The sequence below is a fragment of the Scomber scombrus genome, chromosome 5 (assembly GCF_963691925.1).
Source record: "Scomber scombrus chromosome 5, fScoSco1.1, whole genome shotgun sequence".
NCBI classification, from domain to species: Eukaryota; Metazoa; Chordata; class Actinopteri; order Scombriformes; family Scombridae; genus Scomber; species Scomber scombrus.
The window spans coordinates 5,626,427-5,649,892 of NC_084974.1; the positions used below are offsets into that span (position 1 = coordinate 5,626,427).

Genomic DNA, 23,466 nt, shown 5'->3' on the forward strand with positions numbered 1-23,466 from the left:
CACAACATGCTGTCATCATATAAATAAATAGGATAGGCCTACAGTAAATGCCTACTTGTCAGACTAAGAAGATGACTCTAATGTTTTCCTGTTCATAAGTCATCTCTTTTATCCCACATCTTTGCAAATCTCTTAGCAGGGAAGGAGTCGTGCACTGGTCCATCATGTTGCTGCACTTTATTTGGATTGAAAAAAAAAATAGACTTTTATTTTAGTGGAAATTGCACCCTGAAGGGCAACTTAGGTCATAATGTGATAAACTACATGTATGCAAACGCACTCTACTGCTTTCTCTATGACATCTCTGCTTCAGTGTCGATGCAGAGCTAATTTCACTCACCATCGACAGTGTTTGATTCATGTTTTATTGAGAGCCATAAAGCAGAAGTGTCTGATCGTTAGTCCAAACTTTAGTCCCACTCAGAGACATTCTTTAAATATCAAGTAAACACACATCTTTATTTGATGAGGCATCTAAAAACTGCTGTGCTGCTTTACAACACTTACATTTAGTTTACTTAATGTCCTCGGGAAAACTTGCGTTTCATTACTTCTGATAGTGAGCAATAAAAATCTTTATGATTATTCAACATTCTAACTCCTGCTTTTATTATAGTTGTAATTTACGATTTATATGGATTTGCCACCATTACAGATGAACAAAAGGTTTTCATCACCTATGAAAGCTGTTCTGAAATTCCCCAAACCTTCAGCTTCTTATGAATTATTGCTTAATTCCACAAACTTTTTTTTTTTTTTTGGATCATCTGCTTCTTTAGAGACATCATTTAATTAAGACTTCAGCTTCCTGTACTTATTCTGGAAAACAGTGATCTTTACTAATGAGCTCAACCTTGCTCCAGTAGACCGGCATCAAATTAAAACCGTCCATTTTAACCATCACTATTAATTTATCTATATTTTTTTGTTAATTATTTCATGTTTATGCCTCCATGGCACAGTTTGCAGAGCTTGAAGTTGATGCTTTTTTTAGATGTTCAATTTACAATGATATAAAGAAGGAAAGATGCCTCTTCACATGGTTCTTTGAGTTCTGTCTGTTCCTGCATTATGTAAAGTACATTTTACCTCACTCAGTGTTAGTGCTCTCTGTGGAAGCACTTCATCGCTCAATGCAAGTGGACTCTACAAACTAGATGTTCCACATAGACTGTTAACATCAATAAAGGCTTTTCTTTAGTTGATTCAATCATACATATGCTGGCTTTGTTTGACTCAGCGTGTCAGCCCAGCCTATCCTATAATATTCCTTTAAATTCTTAACAATAAAACTCCAGTTATTTCATTTTAAAGCTTTTAATATGAAGCATCATAAGTAGGAAAGGTTGGGTTTTTACCACTAGCTTAATGTGGCTCCGATATAGCTGAAATCATTCAGGAATTAAATGATAAAATAAAAGCAGATGTATGAAAGTACAAACAGAAACACAAACACAAACCACAGAGATTCAGTTAGAAGCTACAAACGTAGACTACTGACAACTGAACACACAGAGACTTTTAAATATGTCCTCCTCTTTCTTCTCCACGAGTCCTCGTGAATTCAGTCTGGCTGCAAAGAACAGCTTGTTTAAGAGGGAGAAGGAGGGGTCGTCGCATGTCGGCTGAGGTTGCAAATCGACGTGGCATGGTTTGACTTAGCGCAGCCAAAAGTGCCAACGGAAAACCCCCAACAGGCCTATCTGCACCTTCACTTCCCGTCTCATTAATTGTTCATTTCAAATCATTGGTTCCAGTAGGGATTGTTGCCATGACAGCAAAGTTCGGGGTCTTGCTTTTAGAAACCAGGTCAGGTGCTCTTGGCTGGTGCTTTTGGTCCCAAAGCACTGATGAGATGAAGGGAGGGAGGAGTAACTTCATGGACAGAGGGAGAGAGAGAGAAATCCAGTCGCCCTGAGGACCTAATACATTCATTAGAGATGACTTAAGGCCACAGTATTGATCTTTTAAATGTGTGTTTGTTCACTCGAAGATCAAAAGATCTATTGATTTGAAAAGACTCCTCTAGACAATTAACCAGGGACCATATTTCTTACTAGAGTTCAATGGGGGGGGGGGGGGGGACTTCACGCAAATCCCAGGGCTTTACGAAATTGGCTTTATAAAGCTTCATAGACGGACACTAGAAGGAAACAGAGCAGACTTGAGGAAAATATATGAAAAAAGGTGAGCTTTTGTTGAGTTCTTAGTTCAGTTAGAGACTGAGCTGAACACAAACACACACAGATACATCCCACATAAGTAGTAGTTGTGTCTGTTGCCTGTTGGATTACAGCCAGTTGGTATATTGGCTGTTTGGGCTGAATAAACACAAACCTTCCTGTGGTCAAACTAGTGCAAATGGTACTCTTAAGCTCCAAGTCTAACAAATCTCTTTTTTATTAAACCTTGTATCTCTCACTTCTCCTTTTGTTTTATTAAGAAAGAACAATGTTTGCACCATGCAGGTTGTCAGATACTGTAGCTAAAAAGGTTATATATACTGGATAGCTGAGTGACAGATAGGGATGGGAATTGATAAGATTTTATTGATACCAATGCCATTATCGATTCTCCTTATTGGTCCGATTCTTTATCGATTCCCTTATCAATCCTTGAATAATTCTTTCACAAATGAGTTCCGTCTTTTTCATTCCTGGGCATCAATAAGAGGAGTCGATAAGCTCGGTGGCATACAATTCCGATGGATTGGACAATTTGGTACTGGTTCTAAATTGGAACCGGTTCTCGATTCCCATCCCCTAGTGATAGATGACAGTAAGGTCTTGATTACCACAAGCCTCAAGACCAGCTCCAGTGCTCCTTTTCATAGATTCTCCAAGTGTGTGGAACTCTACTAGAGGGATGAATGCTATTCTTCTAGTACTGTCTCCCAAATCTCCAACAGGTGTTCAACTATATCTGGAGATTGTGAAGGCCACAGTATGGATGTTTACTACTTAATACAGTTATAAAGAAACTGTGTTGGTAATGTCTCTTCACTGCTTTACTTGGGTGGGCAGAATATTAACTAAAGCATAGTGAGACAGCAAACCTAGAGACCAAAAAATTAACATTAAAAAATCATAAGTAGCATAAACTGAGAAAACTGAAACCTCAAACTGAGACTTCAGCCTTAGATGTTCGGCTCATCAATGTTTGAAAGTTTTGACCCGAAAACAGAAATCTTATTTGCTTTTTGGGAAAAATGATAGCTATGCAAAATTTATAACAAGTCCACTTGATTATATTTTCTTTTCAAGGTTTTTTTTATTGAGTTTTCCTTGAACACTTGATGATATTTTGATGACATTTCTCTTCTTTACCCCGCATTGCTTTTAAATGCAGATACATATCCCAGTTGAGCTCATGGGGTTTTAGATTTACTCCATTTAGAAACGGTAAACATATATCACACACTCTCCACAAACGATTAAAGAGGAATGTTGAAGCTGTTTTTTTGCATAATAACTTTAGGGATTGTGCTGGCCTGTGTGTGTGTATATGTGTGTGTGTGCGCGTATATGCCATTACACCTCATTAAGCAGACATTGTACTGCAGCCATAAGACGGATGTCGCAACCGCCGTTACCCGATGAGCGAACGGAGTGATTGAGTGCGAGACGAGGCGCTTTGCCTGCTCGCCCGGGACTTACGCCGACGCCGTTACAGCACATTTACATAAACATCACCTCCTTTAACATCTCATTAGCATAGAGAACACATTAACATGAAGGAAGGAAAGGCGGAGGGATAGATGGATAGATTACTGAGTGGATGAACTGAATGGGAAGACAGGCAGGGAAATGCAAGATGGAGAAGCTACAGTTAGTGCGCTGAGAGAATGAGGATTACTGTCTTAAGCACCAGGGGAAACATTTACAGATGCGTTGTTGGTTTTATTACAACGTTTCTTTTTTTTTCGTCTTAAGGGGCCAATTTGTCTTGTTAGTTTTGGCCCTTTTCTTCGTCCTCTTCCCTCCATTCTTCCTTTCTCTTTACCTGCTGTTGCACACAGTACCAGCACAGATTCACATAGAACTTTTTATATTAAAGACAGATAAGGTTTCATAACAGAGACATTCTGAACTGGATGAATTGCAGTCATCAGTGGATTCAGTAAATAGATCAAATAAATAAATAAATCTCCATAAAAAGCTTTCACATATGTTTCAACTTTGGTCAACTCAAGCATGCAACTTTTGCTAATGGCAAACCTCCCTGTTGGTGCCAACATTTGACAGTTCTAACACTTTTATCTATCCCTGCGCTACTTTGCAGACAGTTAAACAGAAGTCAGTGTTTGAAATATGACTATTAAATAGACTGTGGTTGATTTTGTTTCTAGTTAACTACTGAGCTAGCTAATTTCTAGCACACAACTTTGGCTAGTCGCTTTCTTTTTAGTGCTAACTTTTGACCATTCTAACACTATTATCTCTCCCTGCTCTACTTCACAGACAGTTAAGAAGAAAATAGTGGTACAATATGTGTTTTAATTAAACTGTAGTAGCTTTTTTCCACTTTACTACTGAGCTAGCTAATTTCTAGCTTGGTGAGAAATTGTGGTACTTTAGCGCGTGTATGTTGCTGGCTAGTTAGCATGTAATGGATCTCTAGCTAGCCGCTGTAGCTCATTAATGTCACCAAAGGTATAGCACTGCCTATTTCACTGCACCACTTTCTTTTCTGACCTGGAACTTTGAATCATTTATCACTCGGCAGATGTCAACCCTTCATTAATATTCTGGTATATATATATATATATATATATATATATATATATATATATATATATATATATATATATATATATGGTCAGGCAGTAGCCTCCATCGTGCCAGTGTGTATATATATATATATATATATATATATATATATATATATACACACTGGCACGATGGAGGCTACTGCCTGACCATAGCTTGTGAAAACATTTCTTTTTGTTATTTTATATGAGATAACTGACCCATGTAATAACTGAACTGTGGCTTGGCTCAGACTGACTTAAAGGGCACCTAACCCAAGTTCTTATGAGATAAGCTAAAGGCCGCTTGGTCTGGCAGTTAGACTTTTAGTTTGCAATATCTGTAAACACGCTGTATTTCTTAAATATTCTTTGGCTTTTTCTAAATAATCAATGTAATCTGGCGATTGTCCAAAATAGCTGCACAGTTTTTCTTTTCATTTGCACTTAAAGTAAAACTCTTTCCTTCTCTGGCTCACAATTCAATCAAGTGAACCACTGCAGATCCAATGAGTTACTGTACATGCAGTTAAAAACCCACTGAGTGTAATCTGGCACATATGAGTTTGTTTAAAACTTAATATTCTATTCAGAACAAACAGATGCTGCTTGGAGCAGCAGTTAAACATATGTTTGACTGGAAGTTGGAGTGTAGAGTCAACACTCAACACAAAGTCAACTGATTATAATTATTTAGTGCAGCTGAACAAAGTGGTGGTTAATGTGCGATTGTTGCTAGTTTTTGACCCGATTAAGCATTGTAGTAGAGAGTGACAATGCAATCAGTACACAGTAGCATTTTGCTAATATCAGAGTAGAAAAAAAATCACAGAAAATAAGAGACCTGCACTATCACTTGTAAGTTTGTCAAAATCAAGCCCATCTGGGAAACTTTGATAGTGGTTTGAAAGATTCTGCTGAAGTCGAGTCCTAAACATTTCTGTTATAAGCCATCATGTGACGCCAGTGCAAATTCCCATCTTAAATAAATGTAGCATAAAATGACTTTCATGCCCTTATCTATACCGTGAACAGTAACTGGCAACACAATGTGCATGTCTGTCTCAAAAATGTTAAAGATCCCCTGCAGACATGCTTGACGATAAATAAAAAATACTATTTTTAGACTATTAATTTCTGTCGTACATGATTTTTCCTACTAAAAAAGTTTAAAATGACCCTCTTTGAATATACAAAATCTATATTGTTCATTTCAAACATTTAGCAGCTGGACACGAGATGCCTCATCCTTTACTGTAAAGTCCATTCTTCGTGTTTTTGCACTGGAGGCTTCAAGTTTCCACATCACACCTGTGTAAGTTGCAAACTGGGCTACCATTGGCTCCAAAATTGTTGTGATGTCACAAGTCATGATCATAAGTACACACCTTAAACTTAGATTTAGGGTGAGCACAGAGAAACTTTCTACTTTCAGCAGATGAATATTAAAAACAGCCTTCAAGTTCTGCCCATAAATCATTCTGCAGTGAAGCTCAAACATCCAACAGAAGGAACAAGAAGAAAAGCACATTTTTGAGTATAGGTGGACTTTAAATATAGTCTCTCACACACAATTGAATAAAAAAAATCTCTATGACTCTATTCTTAGTCTCCTCTAACCGTTCAGCAATGGAAACACTTATTAAAAATGTTATATCTTCAACCTACGGTGTAGAAACTTGTATGGTGCAATCTAATTATACAATATTAAGTTGTAGGTTAACTCCCACAATATGTTCACATTATACTGCACTTGAGCATAAACACTAGTCTGCTGGTTCCTAACTTAGCTGATGTAATGGTAAGACATGAGATAGGTGTCCCCAGTAGGTATTGAGATAAGCACAATTTCTGGAATGTAAGAAATTAAAGTTTATAGGTATTGACACTAAATATAAACTTTGATGCCAAAATGTGTGGTATAGCCCTTTTTAAAAACCTCTCTCTTCTGTACTGTATATACAGTATATGTTCATACATACTGCATCTCGTGCCTCGCTCTATCTTTCAAAGTTACTGTTTAAAAAGCAGAAGCGCTGAATAATCAAATTTGCCTATATTAATTCTGATCTAATTAAGCTTGTGGTCTTAAACACAACCAGGCATTTCTAATTGAATCTCTCCCTTATGCATGAAGCTACATAATGAATGTGGGAGCACATACACACACAAAATGGGGATAGGCCTCATTGGCATGACTGTGCAAAATTAAGGCATTAATGGTAGGCTCCTTTACCCTTTATATCCATATATAGCTGTCACCTTGCATAACAAATGAGGGGGTGATCTGAATAATTGGATTTTGTGTGGGAGCTGTAGCAGGGAATCTGCACCACGAGTGATTTTTCTCTAAGATGTGCGTGTGTGTGTTTACTCTGCCTACCTCCTGCCCTGATTTTCAGCATGATCACAGTAGAGTTAAACCAATATGTTGGTTTTCAGATACCTTTGTTGGTTTCATCAAACTCTGAGATGATAGGTACAGTGCGGTTTGATTGATTACATATTTAATTTACAATTGATCAATATTGTCTCAGAGAATCTCTTCTACTGGGACATATCAACATGCCATCCATGAAAAAAGGACTGTTCTAACTATTCTAAATGTCAGGTTAGTAATTTGGAATATCATTTCTAGTTCAGTAGGAATCAGGAGTCTTGTGTACTCTCATTACTATGTACAATACAGCTGTGATGTTAAATTGGACAGGTCAGCTTAATGTCTGTCATGTATTAGTACTACATCTCAGTCAAAACCCAGAAGTTTACTCAACAACATACCACTGTTCTGAAAGTTTATACACAATGCTTACACCTGCAGGGCAGAACCTTTACATTTATAAATGAACATCAGGTACATTCAAGTCTTTGCCAAATCAGTTTCCACAATACTGATTAAGCCTAGCATCGCCAGACAAATCTCTGTATTTCACTTCTGGTCAGCTCTCTGCTAACTGGAATGGGGATGAAGTTAGTAATGTAATAAATAATAATAATAAAAAAATGGTGATGCTTTTCTAGACTTTCCAAATGTTTGTGAACCAAATGGATCAAATTCTGATTAAGCCTACCCACCGTTGACGTAAGCATTTGTCAACAGTGTTTTTGTAATTACTCTCACTGCCAAAAGAGGGAGACAAAAGTCTCGCACTTACAAATTACAAGAAAGAGTATTTGTTTAGACTGTATTTCAACAATACCTGTATAATCACATTTTGAAAATGTTCATTCACATCATATACATTGAGTGAGGAGACGTCATGTCTTACCTGTATTTGGAATAGGAACATTTCTCTTTTCATTTTCTCATATCTTTGATGTCCCGTCATGCCAAAAAAGTGAGGAAATAGTAAATAATGAATAAATTAAAAAAGTAAATAAAGAGTAAACTTAATACTTCAAAGAAAACTTTGTATACATCAAGTTCAGTTTACTTGTTTTGGAGAGTACTTGGCCTATAGTTACACTCATATAAGGACCCTTTGTGACTCTGGTATACATTTTAGTATAGTCAGGATATCTCAGCCTCTGTTGCAACAATTTTGACCCTCAATTTTATTTTTATTTTTTTTTAAATCTATCTCTCGCAAGTCCACAATTTTTCAGGAACTTTAATATTAAATAGCTGAAATACCCCTTTAATTGTTATCAGCATTTCTGACATCAGTAATGTGATAACAGAATTATTGGTTTTGATATTCTGTTAGTCTTGAAAAAATGCATTGCTCAAACCAAAATAAACACACGCACGCTTAATGCCTGCAACTAGATGCACTGTGTATCCATGGCAACCTAAATTAGTCTCAGCAGGTGTGTGAGCATGATGTCGAGAAAAGAGGGAGAGTGAACAAACGGACGAGCCGGAATGAAAAGAACAGATGGAAGGAGAAAGAGAGGAAAGGAAAGAAGTGTGGAAAAGGAGGAGTGGAGCGCAGCAGATAAAGAGAGAGAGAGAGAGGGGGGAGGAGATGAAAGGTAAAGTCAGGGGTTCAATGTGATTAGCAGAAAGGCAGAAGAAGAAAAAGAAGGGAGGGAGCGAGGGATGATGGGATCAGGGAACAGAGGGATGGAGAGGGAGAGTGGTGCAGCGGCTGAGTCAGAAGGCAATGAGAGTTATTGGGAACTAGCATGCTGCTTATTGCATGCCATGAAGAATAAAGTCAGCAACCAGTCTGCGGGGTCAGTGTGTGTGTGTGTGTGTGTCTGTGTGTGTGTGTTTGCAGAAAAAGCTATTAAGCAATACCAGCACAGACAGGGCTAACTAAATTACATCTCCAAAAAGACAAGATTACACTTGCTGCTAGACACACACACACACACACACACACACACACACACACACACACACACACACACACACACACACACACACACACACACACACACACACACATTTACAACTACAAAGAAATCATGTCTGTACACACACACACACACACACACACACACACACACACACACACACACACACACACACACACACACACACACACACACTAATGCTCATTTACATTGACTAGTGTCTGGATGACAGAAGGGGTCCAAGAACACAGACGGCCGTGGGTGAGATGACGCACAAACACACATATGCGCGCACACACATAAACACACACACACACACACACACACACATACACACACACACGCTCAAACACTAAAACCTAAATATACACATGCAAGAAGCCTGTTTCTCAGAACTGTCACATAGCTGTCTGTGGAGTGATGGGAATCATTGTGCACTCAGTGTGTGTGTGTGTGTGTGTGCGTGCGTGCGTGCGTGTGTGTTAGACAGCTCCTGAAGGTGTTGATTAGAGAACGTGCACATGTATGTGTATGTTTGCAAGGAAGTGTGCCCCTGTATGTTATTTTCCCTCCCCGTCCCTGCAGCATTTGATCATTTAACTCCCGCCCCTCTCTCTCTCTCTCTCTCTCTCGCTTCCCGCCTCCTTCTCTCTCCTCTCGTCTCTCAGTCAAACCGAGGTGTCAGTCTCGCCTCAACTTTGTGTTGGTTTTTTTACACTTAAGTGTTGATTTTTGCCTCTGAGATGTTTTTTTATTATTTTTTCAGATGTTTGTTACGGTCTCCCATTGGGTGATGTGAACAGAAACCATGCTCACACTCTACACACTCTATCACACACTTTACTACACAGCTCTACATTTACAGTACATGATAAGATGTTATGATGCAAAGACGACAGTTTAGATTACGAATCAACACATTTTTATGAAAAATGTGATTAAAAATAAAGATCTTAATCAGAAAAAGTTTCTCACAAATAACTATATTATTGTTTGAACGTTATAGTGGATTACATTATGTGTAAGAACCTTGGTACTTTTGGGGATATATAGCTATGCATATATAAGGAAATATGGGTTTATTTTCACTGTACTAAATGTGCATTATATATAAATATATATAGCCGATTATTATTTATGTTTTGTGGATCTATTGAATGTAAAAAGGGTCGGTGTTATAAGCAAATGCTTCAGCCTACACCTTTTCAGTCAGAAATGTATTTTTTTATTAATTAAGAACATATCATTAACTTTTTTTATTCATGTGTATTTGAATTTAATGACAGGGATAAAATAAAATAAACTACTAAGGGAACTTGCTACCAGAAAGTCAGAGATGGGTGTACCACTCAGCACATATATACATGTTTGCACAGCATAATAAAAAAAAAATGTTTATATGAGTCTACAGGCCGTAACGAAACTCCTTAATAATTTTACGCATGAACATCAGTTTATTCATCATGATTAGTGCTACTCAGCCTGTGAAGACTTACTCAATACAGAACACTGGTAAGAGTATACAGGACAGTTATGGGATTCTAGTGTCCATTGAAGACGTAGGATAAGAGTCTGGCAGTATACATTGTTTCACTCTTTGTGGACTGTATGTTTGTATATTGATATCCTGCCTTTGGTTCAGTTCTTACTTTTTAAGGTGAAAAAGTACAACTGTTATGATCTCTCATCTGTTTTAGCCACATTATTTAACTTAAAGGAACAGTTCATAAAATAGTCAGAATATGACTTTTGGTGCCATCTTGTTCTCCCTAAAGAAAATACTTTGCATATTTACAGAAAAGTGTGGATGGATTTTCTTGTGTATATTAAAATTGGGGGGAAAAAAGAAAATCAATGAGACGGTGAAAGCATTTTGAGTGTTACATAAACATTTGTTCTACAGGCTGCAGATTGGGGGGGGGGGGGGGGGGGTGTATTTATGTCTGAGAATGTCATTAGAGAGGCACCCCACTGCTCCTGAGTGTCATTTCCCTGCAGAGAAGAACAGGAAATGGAAATTGAGGACAGGATTGAGGAGAGAGGAGAGAAACAAAAAAAGAGAAGGTGGTGGAAAGGAAAAATATGGTTTGAACAAGAGGCATTATGAATTATGGCGTGTGCATGCACATCCTAATGAGTCACCATCAAACTAATGTTTTGTTCCAGCAATTAGACCTAATTAGTAACTGTGTATGCATGTCTCGCACCAAGTGTTATACAGCACATTAGCCATGATTCTGAGTTTCCTGTTGCTTAGAGGTGAGTATAGCAGATCTGACTGCGCTTCATGCACAGGTTTGTGTGTGTGTGTTTATATATATATATATATATATATGTATGTGTGTGTGTGTACATTTTTGTGTTTTGCTTCGTAGTGCCTCTGTTTGCCGTGACTCCTTTGCTGTGCATTTAATACACATTGATCAGTGTAGTAGATCAGTCTAGTTCAGTTTTGTCTCCGGTCTTTTGTATCCTTGTATTTCATGTAATATAGTTTTAACCCAAAATAACTTTGGCAGTCTTTCATTTAGTGTCATAACACACATTTGTTTTGATCCACCCTCTGCTGAACACAGTTGGCACTGCTAAATGTAACAAATATTACAGAACTTTCTGACTTTCTTCCCAGCTTGTATTAAAAATTAAAAGAAAAAAAGTTGAACCATTTCCCGGATTTCCTCAAGGAGTTTGTGATTTAAAGGGTCAGTTCAGCCAAATTACTATAAAACATATTTTCTCTCTTACGTCTTTCCAAAGACACTGTTCAGGCTTGGAGATGTCGGTTTCTGAGGTATCTGATGTAAAGTCATTGGTTTGTGGTGCTTACAGCATTGAAATATGTTGATTTAAAAAAATTCATCAGCAGTTTATGCCTCCAGAAATGACGTCCTTGTCATTGTAGATAATGACCGGACCTCAGTCTGATCAGTTTTCAGTGGAATTATTTTCTTCTAAGAAATGGACCTCTTTGAAAACTGGTTGGAACAAGAAAAAACCCACAGATAAAACTATCTCCATAGCTAAATACAACCAAAGTTTAGCCAGTAAATTGGGTGAACTGATCAGAGTTGCAATGATTTATTGATCAGCTGGCAACTATTAAATTATTTAGTAACTATTTCGATAATTGTTTTGAGTCATTTTTTAACAAATCAATTTCCAAGTTCCCTGATTCCAACTTCTAAAATATAAATACATGTTTAGTTTCTTTAGTTTTCTATGACATTAAACTGAAAATATACACTTTATAGGTCAAATGACTAATTGATTAATCAAGAAAATAATCGACAAATTGATTGATGATAAAAATGAGTTGCAGCTGTTTAAAAATACAATTAAACATAAACAAAGAAACAAAGAATCAATTAATGAATATTTACTTGGGTTTAAATGAAGCAACCAAATTCTTTTAGAAAATCAACAACAGCTTTTATACACCACAAATAAACCAAATAACCGTTTCTGGAAGTCTATGTTCTCTGTAATGTGCCTCGATCGTAGCTCTTTCCAGGAACCTTCCAGGAAATTACTCATCCGTAAAGAGTAGTGTCACCCAAATTTGCCGAGCTTCTTTCACACCAGCAGTCCCTTTGTTTTCATTCTCTTTGGGCGGTGTCCATATTCGTTCACTTACCATCGATCTCTTTGTTCATCCATCTATTACGTATCTGACACCACTCAAGTTAAAGGCAAAATCATAGACCTCATTATTAAAGATGTATCGACTCACTCATTCACTACTTTCCAAAACAAGGTGAGAACAGTATTTAGGGTTGAGTGGATCATTTGTCAGCATATGATAGGTTTGCTGTTGGCCAGTATATTAAAAAGCTCACCCAAAATCTGCTTACTGCTGGATGGAAACACAGACACTGTTATTGGCCTACGGTATGTTGCCAAGAAGAATCCAATTGGCAAATTCATTAAATATTATTTGCATCAGTGCCAATTTTCTCTTCAGCAGCTGGGTAACGTAAGTCTAGTTTGTGTTTTCCTAATCCGGACATGTTCTGTTCTATTCCTGCCATCCCTGTAGTCTGCACGGTTCGCTGTCAGAAGTTCCTGATCTCGCGGGTCGGGGAGGACTGGATCTTCCTCATCCTGCTGGGACTCCTCATGGCTCTGGTCAGCTGGGTGGTGGACTTCTGCATCGCCATCTGCCTACAAGGTGAGGCATGGAGGGAGGGAGGGAGGGAGGGATAGACCGAAGGAAAGGTGCAGGGATTGAATCTTGTACCTACAGGTTGGGGCAATAGCAGTGTGGTCATGTAGGGGGGGGGGGATTAAATAGATGTGATTTAAGAGGTGAAGGATGAAATGTTAGAAACAACATGATAGAGCAACATGGGGAGAATGCACATGTGAGATGCATCCAAATAGGGAGGAAGAGATAGAAGGATGGAGAATGGGAATAAAAGATGCAAGGACCAACCTTATTTACAAAGTGCTTAAACTCAGAATAGGCTTTTTTCAAAGAGCTTTAAAGTTATTGCAAAATGAATCCAGGAAATTTTTATTTTATCTGACCCACCCTCTGCTGGATCAAATAAACAGATTTGCAGCAAATAATAAAAAGCTCACTTCAATCAGGCACGTTTCCTAAACCCTTAAAAGGATGCTTCCATGTTAACCAACTACAGACCTATTTCAAATCTTCCTTTTATAGCCAAGATCATTGAGAAAGTGTTTTTTAATAACTCAGCAATTTCTTGAACTCCAGTTTTTGACAAATTTCAATCAGGCTTGCGACCTCACCACAGTACACAATCTGTACATTTTTGTACATATTTCTGTGGAGCTTGACAAAAAAAAGTGTATTCTTCCCCCTCCCACTCTGGAGGACCCTTTTCTGTTCACGGGGCCCCTGGACACTTGCCCAGATTGACCATGTGGTAGATCAGGCCATGCTGTCATAGTGTTGTTTTCAGAGTTCTGGGACAACAACAACAAATGCTGAGTTTCAGTTAAAGTTGTAATCTTGAATGTCAGTCATAGTTCAATTGGTGACACCTATGGTTACCATGGTAACATCAAAGGTAGTTTAATACTACAGCAAAGACTTCTTCAGCAGATACTTTGTCAGAAATACAACAGAAGAGCAACTGGTGCATCTGTTTACAGTGCAGCCAAACAATGACAAATGGCAGACCTACAACTAATAATGGAAATATCTATATAAAGAAGTAATTGCTGAAAGACACTGAATGGTTAATGCTAACCTTAAATAGTATCACATATGGGGTATAATGTAATGAAAATCTTACGGAATAACTTTATTTAAACGAATGAGAGAACTTTTGTGATTTGGCGCTAATATAAATAAAATTGACTTGACTTTCACACAGTTGACGCAATCAGGAGATTACAGGACCACATGAGGCTCTATAGACAAACAGGAAGGTGTTTATGTACTTATACAGTATAGATGACTGGGAGTAGCTACAAAGATGCAAGAACAAGGATACTGAGAGTTCATCTTTATGGATTGTAGTAACCTGGGCTTGTTAAGGATGAAAGAGAAAAGGCTCATACTAGTGTGAAGTGAAACGCATCGATAGAAATAAAAGTTTAACCAACTAAATTAGAACCAGAGGAAAAACATAACTCGCCAGTCATGTTTTTGATAAAGAGCTCAACATCGTCAGTCAGATTTTGGCTCATAATATCAGAATTAGAATCAATGGAAAGAGGTGCAGCTATCTATCAGATGTCATTTCATTCAGCTGGAGAAACTAATGAGCTGTCCAGCATTTTTTATTTTATTTTGCAAGTGCGCAGTTAAACTCAGCTCACGGAGCTTTATCGTGTCATCTGCATAACATCGCAATTAAACGGGATATTTTTGAATGATCTCGCCCGAGAGGAGTGTGTAAATACAGAGAGATTGCGCTGCGGATTGAACCCTGGGGACGAGCGTTAGAAATTAGTGCAGGTAGATAACAATGTGGTGCCTGTGGTGACTGAAAAGGTTATTAAAGGGAGCGGAAGAAAGGATGGATAGGACTGAGGAGGGGCAGAAATATAGCTGTTGGGATGGAAGAAAGAAAAAGAACTTCAAGGTGGTGGCAGGAGGGATGGATGGTAAGCACTTCATGGTATTTATCATGTTAGTTTTAGAACATCAACTATGTGCGAGGTGGGATGATAAAAAATAAGTGAGTGAGGAGATGATGTGAGCAAGGATTTATCTGAAGAGGAAGGTAAAGGCTTTAAAATGACTGAAGGAAGTTGTGAAAGCTGATCTAAAACCTTCTAGGACTGACTCTAATTCTGTGTGTGTGTGTGTGTGTGTGTGTGTGTGTGTGTGTGTGTGTGTGTGTGTGTGTGTGTGTGTGTGTGTGTGTGTGTGTGTGTGTGTGTGTGTTTGTGCTCTCAAGGAGAAGCTAACCCATTCCTGTCAGTTCCAGTTATGGTTTACAGTTCTTTTAATTGGATACAGAACATGACTAACCACCTGTTCTTGGGACAAACACACACAAACACACACGCACACACACACACACACACACATCACAAAGCTTTCCTGTTTTGAAATGGTTTATATGTCAGCTATCCAGAAACACTTACTCTTACACTGCGTGTGTGTGTGTGTGTGTGTGTGTACATGTTTTTCTATCTTAAAGAAAACCAATTTGAGTTGAAAACCATGTGAGGACATTTTCTTTGTTGTGAGGACATTTTGGCCCGGTCCTCATAACTCCTAAAGGCAATTTGAGGGTTAAGGCTTAGTTTTAAGGTGAAGGTTAGAATTGTGTTTATGTTTAGTTTAGGTTAAGTATTGGGTTTAGGCATGTAGTCGTGTTGTTGTCGATGAGTGTCCTTACAAGGACATAAAGACAAACATCTGTGTTTGTATCTATATATATATATATATTACAGTTTGTCCTTACAGCACATTTGCATGGTGTATAAAGCTACATGTATTGTGTGACTTGTATACTGTATATATCCAAAGCTGACTTGAAACACTGCATATTATATGTTTATCCATACTGTTGAATACATCTGATTGTGGTTTACACGTCTGACCTGGTTTTGTGTGTGTGTGAGTCCACAGCACAGAAGTGGATGTACGGTGGCCTGGACAGTAACGTGTTCCTGCAGTATCTGGCCTGGGTCACCTACCCTGTGGTCCTCATCACCTTCTCTGCAGGCTTCACCCAGATCCTCGCCCCGCAGGCTGTTGGTACGATGAACACACATAACAGAACATTAATAAAGTGCATGTAGATGAACAAGAGCATGAAGCACATAAACATTAAAGAAAACAGATAATCACACTGCACTGTATTGTGTGTATTACAGTAGTACTAATCAATAAGTTGATTAGACACTGTTTTACATCATAGTTAATTGAATATTTTTGGGCTTTGGGAAATGATTTGAGCCTTTTTAATTTATATGTAGCATAGTAAGCAACTAATTGACTAACTGCAACCGTAATTGTTAAATTAAGCAATAATGAAAATGACTGTAGATTTCAGCCCTGTTTCACTAGCTTCATTTAGACTGCCAGAACAACAAATATGCTTTCAATGAAGAGTATTTAGATGTGATAAGTGGATTCTAGCTTGATTTTTTAGATATCATAACAAGCTTTATAAACACTGTACATAAAGTTACAGGATGAACTGAATGCAGATCCACAACTACTTCTAATATTTACATTCACAGACAAAAAACAAAAGCATGCATTCATGGCTCCTGTGAGGTGAGAAGGACCTGCAGTCCAACAGTGCCATGCCTCTTAATACAAATAAATCTATTAATTATATATCACATTATGATACTGAGTATATTCTCAGAGGCAACATTAATACGAAAAGAAAACATGTTATTTTGAACTCTGCTTTTCCTTTTAATGATCCTGTTATACAAACTGACATACTGTATCTTTTGCTCCAACTCACACATTATGCAGAAAATTCAAATCATTATATCTCTGTGTGACATAACAACAACCTTATAGCAGCACAAAGACAACCAAGATGAAATAATTGCAGCAGAATGGAGCCTAAAAATATGTATAATGAACTTAAGATCAGCAGAATTGACTGCCAAACTTAATTAATTAACCTTTAACATGAGCCTTACTGTTAATATATGCTAAAAAAGCATGAGTAAAGGCCAGAGTAATAACTCTTAAGATTATTCCTGCAGCTGTTTAAGTCATAGTTTTTCTATCTAAAAAATGATGAAGTAGAATTAATCCCTGAGTGCTTTTTCTGTTGCTTGAATATGAACACTGCTGCACTGATGAAGCCCTCTGTACTGTAATCAACTCCCTAAACACACTAAACTCCCGTGTGCAAATAGTTGCCACAGTGTAACATCAGTGTGACACTCTGTAATCCTCCTCTGCGCCTCCGTAGCCTCGGCCCCTAAAGGCCCCGCTTCTTCCCCAGGGGTCCTTCAGGGATGCTGAAGGAGAGAAATCCTCCACAAGCGCTATAACTATTCTGTGCTGAGAGTCTAGAGGCCAGTTTGGGTTTGTCTGAATCCATTGCAGTATTTCACTCATGCATTCCGACTTGTCTGAAGTCATTTCTGCAGCAGGTAGGGCGCAGGCTTCACTGTCACTCTCAGTAACAGACGTTAAAGAGACGGGAGCGCTCCTGAGAATGTGAGATACACACCTGCTTTTCACTTCCACTCTCCACCTCACCGAATCACAGTTTTTTTATGTGTTGTGTGGGCTTGAAACAGCAATCCTCTTTTATCCGCTTTACTATGGAAGAGACGCTGAATCTGTGGTTGAAAAGATGCTCAAACTCCTCCTACATCTGTCCCTCCCTCACACCTTAAAATGAGCACACATTACATCATAAATGGATATATCAGAGGCAGCAATAGATGGCAAATACAGTAGATGTTTATATACAAGCATGTAAGATCAAATATAATGACTCTTAACACATCCTCTGTGCAAGCTACAAAATGCTTTACAGACCACATTTCTGCAAAGTTCACAATTTTTTCAAGTCCATCCTAAATCACTGAGACACTGAGAAAGGTTTTTGCTCACATCCCCTTCATAATCAATGTAACTGATGGGGGACAATAATCAAAACTGTATTTAAAAATGTATTTAAAAGTTTATCTGAGACTAGTATGAGGCGTGAGCTGTTCCATGGTCAAATCAAGTGGGTGTCCTCCAATGATGCAGCCTAACAAAAAAAAGGACCATTATACTAAAAAGGCTGTAGCGTTGGAAGTTATCCTCCGTGAACCTATTCTTTAATTCTCCAGTCAGAGAGAAATGATCCGATATTAAAATCAGATCCAAAAAGCAGCAGCAGTAAAACACTAATTATTCTAATAGTTTAGTTATTCATGTGTAAAGCAGCTGCTGAGTTCTTTAAAATTAGCATCCATGGAACTAAATGTGAGTGAAATAAAACCAAAAACAATGTTAGCTGATATGACTGCACACATATCTGTCTATAATAATAACATAGAGTAGTTTATAGTCATTTTTATTTAGTTTTTTATATATTTTTTGTCTTGGTCTTTTTGATTACATCATAAAACACAGTTTGCTCTACAATAAGAAATAAGGAGTTACTTTCTAGGAGATTTAGGCTAGTAGATCATCTGTAGTTACTACATAGTGAATATATATGTCCACATTTCACTACATGGGCACTAGTTATAGTTAAAAACAGGTGTGCAAGAAACTAATAATGATAATAAAAGTCTAAAAAAATAAATCATGAAAATGTATTCTGAAAAAGTTCAGATAGTGATGTGTTGCTATGGTTTCTCTCCTCTGCAGGTTCAGGCATTCCAGAGATGAAGACCATCCTGCGAGGAGTGGTGCTGAAGGAATACCTCACCTTCAAAACGTTCGTGGCCAAAGTCATCGGCCTCACCTGCGCTCTGGGCAGCGGCATGCCGCTGGGCAAGGAGGTAACACACACACATAAACACACACAAAGTCTGCTTTTCCTACTCTGTCTGCACCTAAATGCCTTTTTTTCCCGTACGTGTCCGAATTGAGCCACTCAGTGGGAAGATGGAGTGTGCTGAGACAGCATGGGATACTCACACACGACTGACTTGACAAATTTATCAATCAATACGTGACTTTAAGACTCGGAGGGGAAAAAAAGAAAAATGCAGGCTGCTGGAAGGAGGGACGAGAGAGGAAATGAATGCAATGCCAGCAAAAACTGCAGAGCTGACCCACATGGAAAAGTTTTCTAACATGGTTTCAGTGATTGATAGCGTTACATCTTTGTGATAAAATAACCCTGACAGAACCCAGACTGGCACCACTGAGGCTACGTTTATATGTCTGATATAAACCTTCAGTATCAGTGCAGAGTAGCAGCTGTCTGCAGCTCATTATCTGTCATCATAAACCCATGTAGGTCAGAGTGAAGTGAGAGCAGGTAATTCATATTTAACAGCAGCTGTATGATGTCTTACCATCACCGTACAGAAATATCGCTCCGCAATGCACGAACTCGCCCGGGAAAAACGTATCCGACCCCTGCTGATTCCACATTCCAGCTCCCCACATCCCCGCAACCCTGCAGCGTGAATTACAAATGATTCATAAATGGCAAACACTGGCTTGGGTTCAATTCTAGAGCAGTGAGTGTGAAAGCTTGAGAAGGAGGGGTTAAAAAAAATATAATATAAGAAGAAAGAAAGAAGGAATGATGTGGGAAAATGTGCCGGAGGAAGTTTTGTCAACCCCAAAGGAGGGAGAAAAATGTTTTGATTGGAGATTTTTGGGAACCCCAGTCTAGTTATGCAGATGTTGTTTATGTGTTATGGGCTGGTTTATGTATATGTGTGTGTACGCACAGTAATGTAATGTAATAAAAAACAGTTTCAGGTAAGTGTGGCATCCCCCAAAAGACTTCCTAGCCTAAAGACATACTCACAGGAAAATATCCTCTCTCCACACACACACACACACACACACACACACACACACACACCAGCAGCATCTCCAGTTTAGATTCAGCGCAGGCCTCTCACTTCCTTTAACTTCAGCATCACTTTTCTGACGCTCTCACTTTTAATCCTGTTAGTTCCACTTTGAACTTCATATGCTGAATTTTAATACTGGCTGCAGACTGTGTTGTCGCTGATGTGTTTCCAAAATCGTGCACTATCTTATGTGACGTACAGCAAACGGGAGGCTCGAGTGCCTCTTAACTTCACTTAACTCCTGCACCTGTTTTAATCTGTGTTTTCTTCCTGTCAGGGTCCGTTCGTGCACATTGCCAGTTTGTGTGCCGCCCTCCTCAGCAAGTTCATGTCTCTGTTTGGAGGAATCTATGAGGTGAGTTCTTCTGTCAGTGTGTTCTTCCTCACACGTTTACTTACACTGTGATTTTCCAGTTTCTGGAACAGCTCCAATGAATTCACTATTCTTTACTGTTCTGAAAGCAAAGACCAGTTCTACAAAAATATTGCACATTGCACTTTACTGTTTACTTCTAATGTTTTTTTTATGTCTTAAATTATTTTTAATTGTTTTATTTCGTCGTTTTTATGCCTCAGGGAGTGCTATCTAAATTTCATTATATTGTTGTCTGACTCAATATAATAACAATAAAGCTAGCACTACTACTACTACTAAAAAAGTGTTTTTTGACACCAAGTCCTAATGAATGGAGGGTTATTCAAATAGTTTTAAATATTCATACTGTAGTTTATGTGTATGTGTTTTTTTCTAATTGCTAAGTATACAGACAGTATTACACAAAATATCAAAAGTATATGTTAAGTAAAATCAAATAGTTTTGGTCAACCCATCCATATACAAGTATACAGTAGGGATGATGTTTTATTTCTTTGGAGCCAGTAGAGCTACATTTAGTGTTTAAGTGCAAAAAGACAACATATGGTACACACATGAGATAAAAACCAGAGTAAAGATAAAATAAAATATTACAAAGATTTAAAAAAAAACAAAAGAAAAAAAAAAACAAGAAGCTAGTAAATTGGAATTTGAGGAAAGGACAGAAAGGACTGAGGTGAGATCAGACATGTGCCAACCACACATGAATGTATTGTGTACAATTATACAGTACTGTATACAGTAGATCCCATTCAAAAGTCCACCTCTGAATTAGCCTGGATCAATCTGACAAAGTGACATCTTATATTTAGAGCTTTCCATTGCAGTTCACAGTTTCTAGCCACTCTGGAGACAACCTCCCTGAACCTTTTACACATTTTGTCAAAACATCTACTCAGCCATGATCATGTTCTTTTTTTTTTTTTTAATAATATTTTTTATTGATTTCACAGGTTATAACAAAGAGCCATTTACATCAGAAGGCTTATTTTCCATTTTTCTTCAACAACATACCCTTTCATTTCCCCACCCTACCCAGTCATCCACACTACACTTTCTACACCGTACAGATTACACTATAAACACCAAATTAAAAATAATACAATGCATAATGTAACAAATGATACAATGCATAATACAACATACAGTCAAAATGTCCATGAAGCGAATAAATTATTATTTTTGAGATAAGTTGAGAAGTGCACATCATCATCTGCACCATACATTCCAATGGAAACATAGGGAAAAGAATAAAAAACAAAACAAAACAAAACAAAACAAAACAAACAAAAATAGGGGGGGGGGGGGGGTCAGCAAGGAAATAAGGTGACAAGGTCAACTTGTACTCTAACAACCCTGAGGCATGCCAAAAGATAGTGCTGTTCAAAGGGGGTGCTCATTTATCTTCGAGAGTTTTTAATTCTCTTATGTATTCCAGTGTTGGATTCCAAACTAACTCAAATTTTTCAGGAGACCCTCTTAAATTGTATTTAATTTTTTCTAGATTGAGGAACATCATAAGGTCTTTAAGCCATGTGGACGCCGTGGGGGCAAGCGGTGACTTCCATCCTAGTAGTATTCTCCTCCTCGCTAATAAGGATGCAAAGGCAATAGTGTCCTTTGCCCACTTTCTAAAATTCTCATGATTTGGTATTACCCCAAAGATACCAACTTGGTGGCTTGGTGGTAATGTAACACTTAGAAACTTGGACAAATGACCAAAGATATCTGTCCAGTAATCATGAAGGCGAGGACAAGACCAAAACATGTGTGTCATGTCTGCTGGAGATAAATTACACCTGTTACAGGAGTCTGTGACATTAGGATATATTTTAGAAAGTTTAGAATTGGTAAAATAAGTGCGGTGAACCACCTTAAACTGTATTAAACTCAGCCTTGCACAAGAAGTACTCCCATTCACTCTGCTGAGTGCCTCCTCCCAGTCATTGTCAGCAATAGGGCAACCCAGCTCCTCCTCCCAGGTTTTTCTTATCTGATCAAGTGGGGTCTCTGTGAGCTGGGATATTGAAATATATATTCTGGAAATGAGGCCTTTTTGACTAGCAGGAATGTCTAAAATTGAATCGACAGCAGAATCAGGTGGGGAGTTTGGAAAGATTGAATTATTCAGCTTGGCAAAGTTACGGATCTGGAAATAACGAAAAAGATGTGACTGTGGGAGATTGAACCTTTCACAGAGTCTGCCAAAGCTATTAAAGGAATTATCAGTGTAGAGATCTCTTAGATTTGTAAGGCCTGCCCTTCGCCAAAAGGAGAAGGCTGCATCTACACTGGGGGGAAGAAAAAGGTGATTGTTGCAAATGGGGCTATGGTTGGATGCCCCCTTGAGTCCAAAAGTTAGTCTAAATTGAGACCAGATCCTTAAAGTAGTAATAACGATAGGGTTGGCTGTGTATTGGGTTGACTGAATGGGTAGCTTAGATGTGAGCAAAGCTAAAAGTGAAGTGGAGGGACATGAACTAGCCTCGATCTCACACCAATTTAGCGTCGGCGCCTGAACCCAAAGGATCATTTTTTGTATGTTGGCCGCCCAATAATAATTTCTCAAGTTTGGGAGCGCTAATCCACCAGCTGATCTGTCTCTTTGTAAAAACCCACGTTTGATCCTGGGGGTCCCATTTTTCCATATAAAGGAGGAGATCAATTTGTCAACTGTACTAAAGTATGATTTTGGCAAAAAAATGGGCAGACACTGAAAAAGATACAAAAACCGTGGGAGCACATTCATTTTTATACAATTTATCCTACCTGCAATTGTTAAATGCAGACCATTCCACTTTTCCAAATCTAGTTTAATCTGTTCCATTAAAGGTAGAAAATTATTTTTGTAAATGGCTGATAAATGTTGATAGATATTCACCCCTAAGTATCCAAAGGTGTTTCCAGACAGCTTAAAGGGAAGGTCTCCATCAGTAATGTGTGGGGTTGGGTTGTTTACCAAGAAACATTCACTTTTTGAGTAATTCAGTTTATAACCTGAAAAGGTTCCAAATGTATCTAATAGTTTGATTATGCGAGGGATCGTTGTTAATGGATCAGAAATAAACAACAATAAATCATCGGCATAAAGTGAAAG

The 23,466-nt window shown here is 38.1% G+C and overlaps 1 protein-coding gene across 1 annotated transcript in view; it reads left to right on the forward strand.

Moving 5' to 3' along the window:
- Nucleotides 1-23,466, forward strand: part of clcn2c (chloride channel 2c) — a 162,595-nt gene that overhangs the window by 65,461 nt on the left and 73,668 nt on the right. The window contains exons 3-6 of the mRNA XM_062419239.1: nucleotides 13,086-13,217; nucleotides 16,107-16,235; nucleotides 18,825-18,958; nucleotides 20,271-20,348. Coding sequence (XP_062275223.1) covers nucleotides 13,086-13,217; nucleotides 16,107-16,235; nucleotides 18,825-18,958; nucleotides 20,271-20,348 — 473 coding nt within the window. The remainder of the gene's footprint in view (nucleotides 1-13,085; nucleotides 13,218-16,106; nucleotides 16,236-18,824; nucleotides 18,959-20,270; nucleotides 20,349-23,466) is intronic.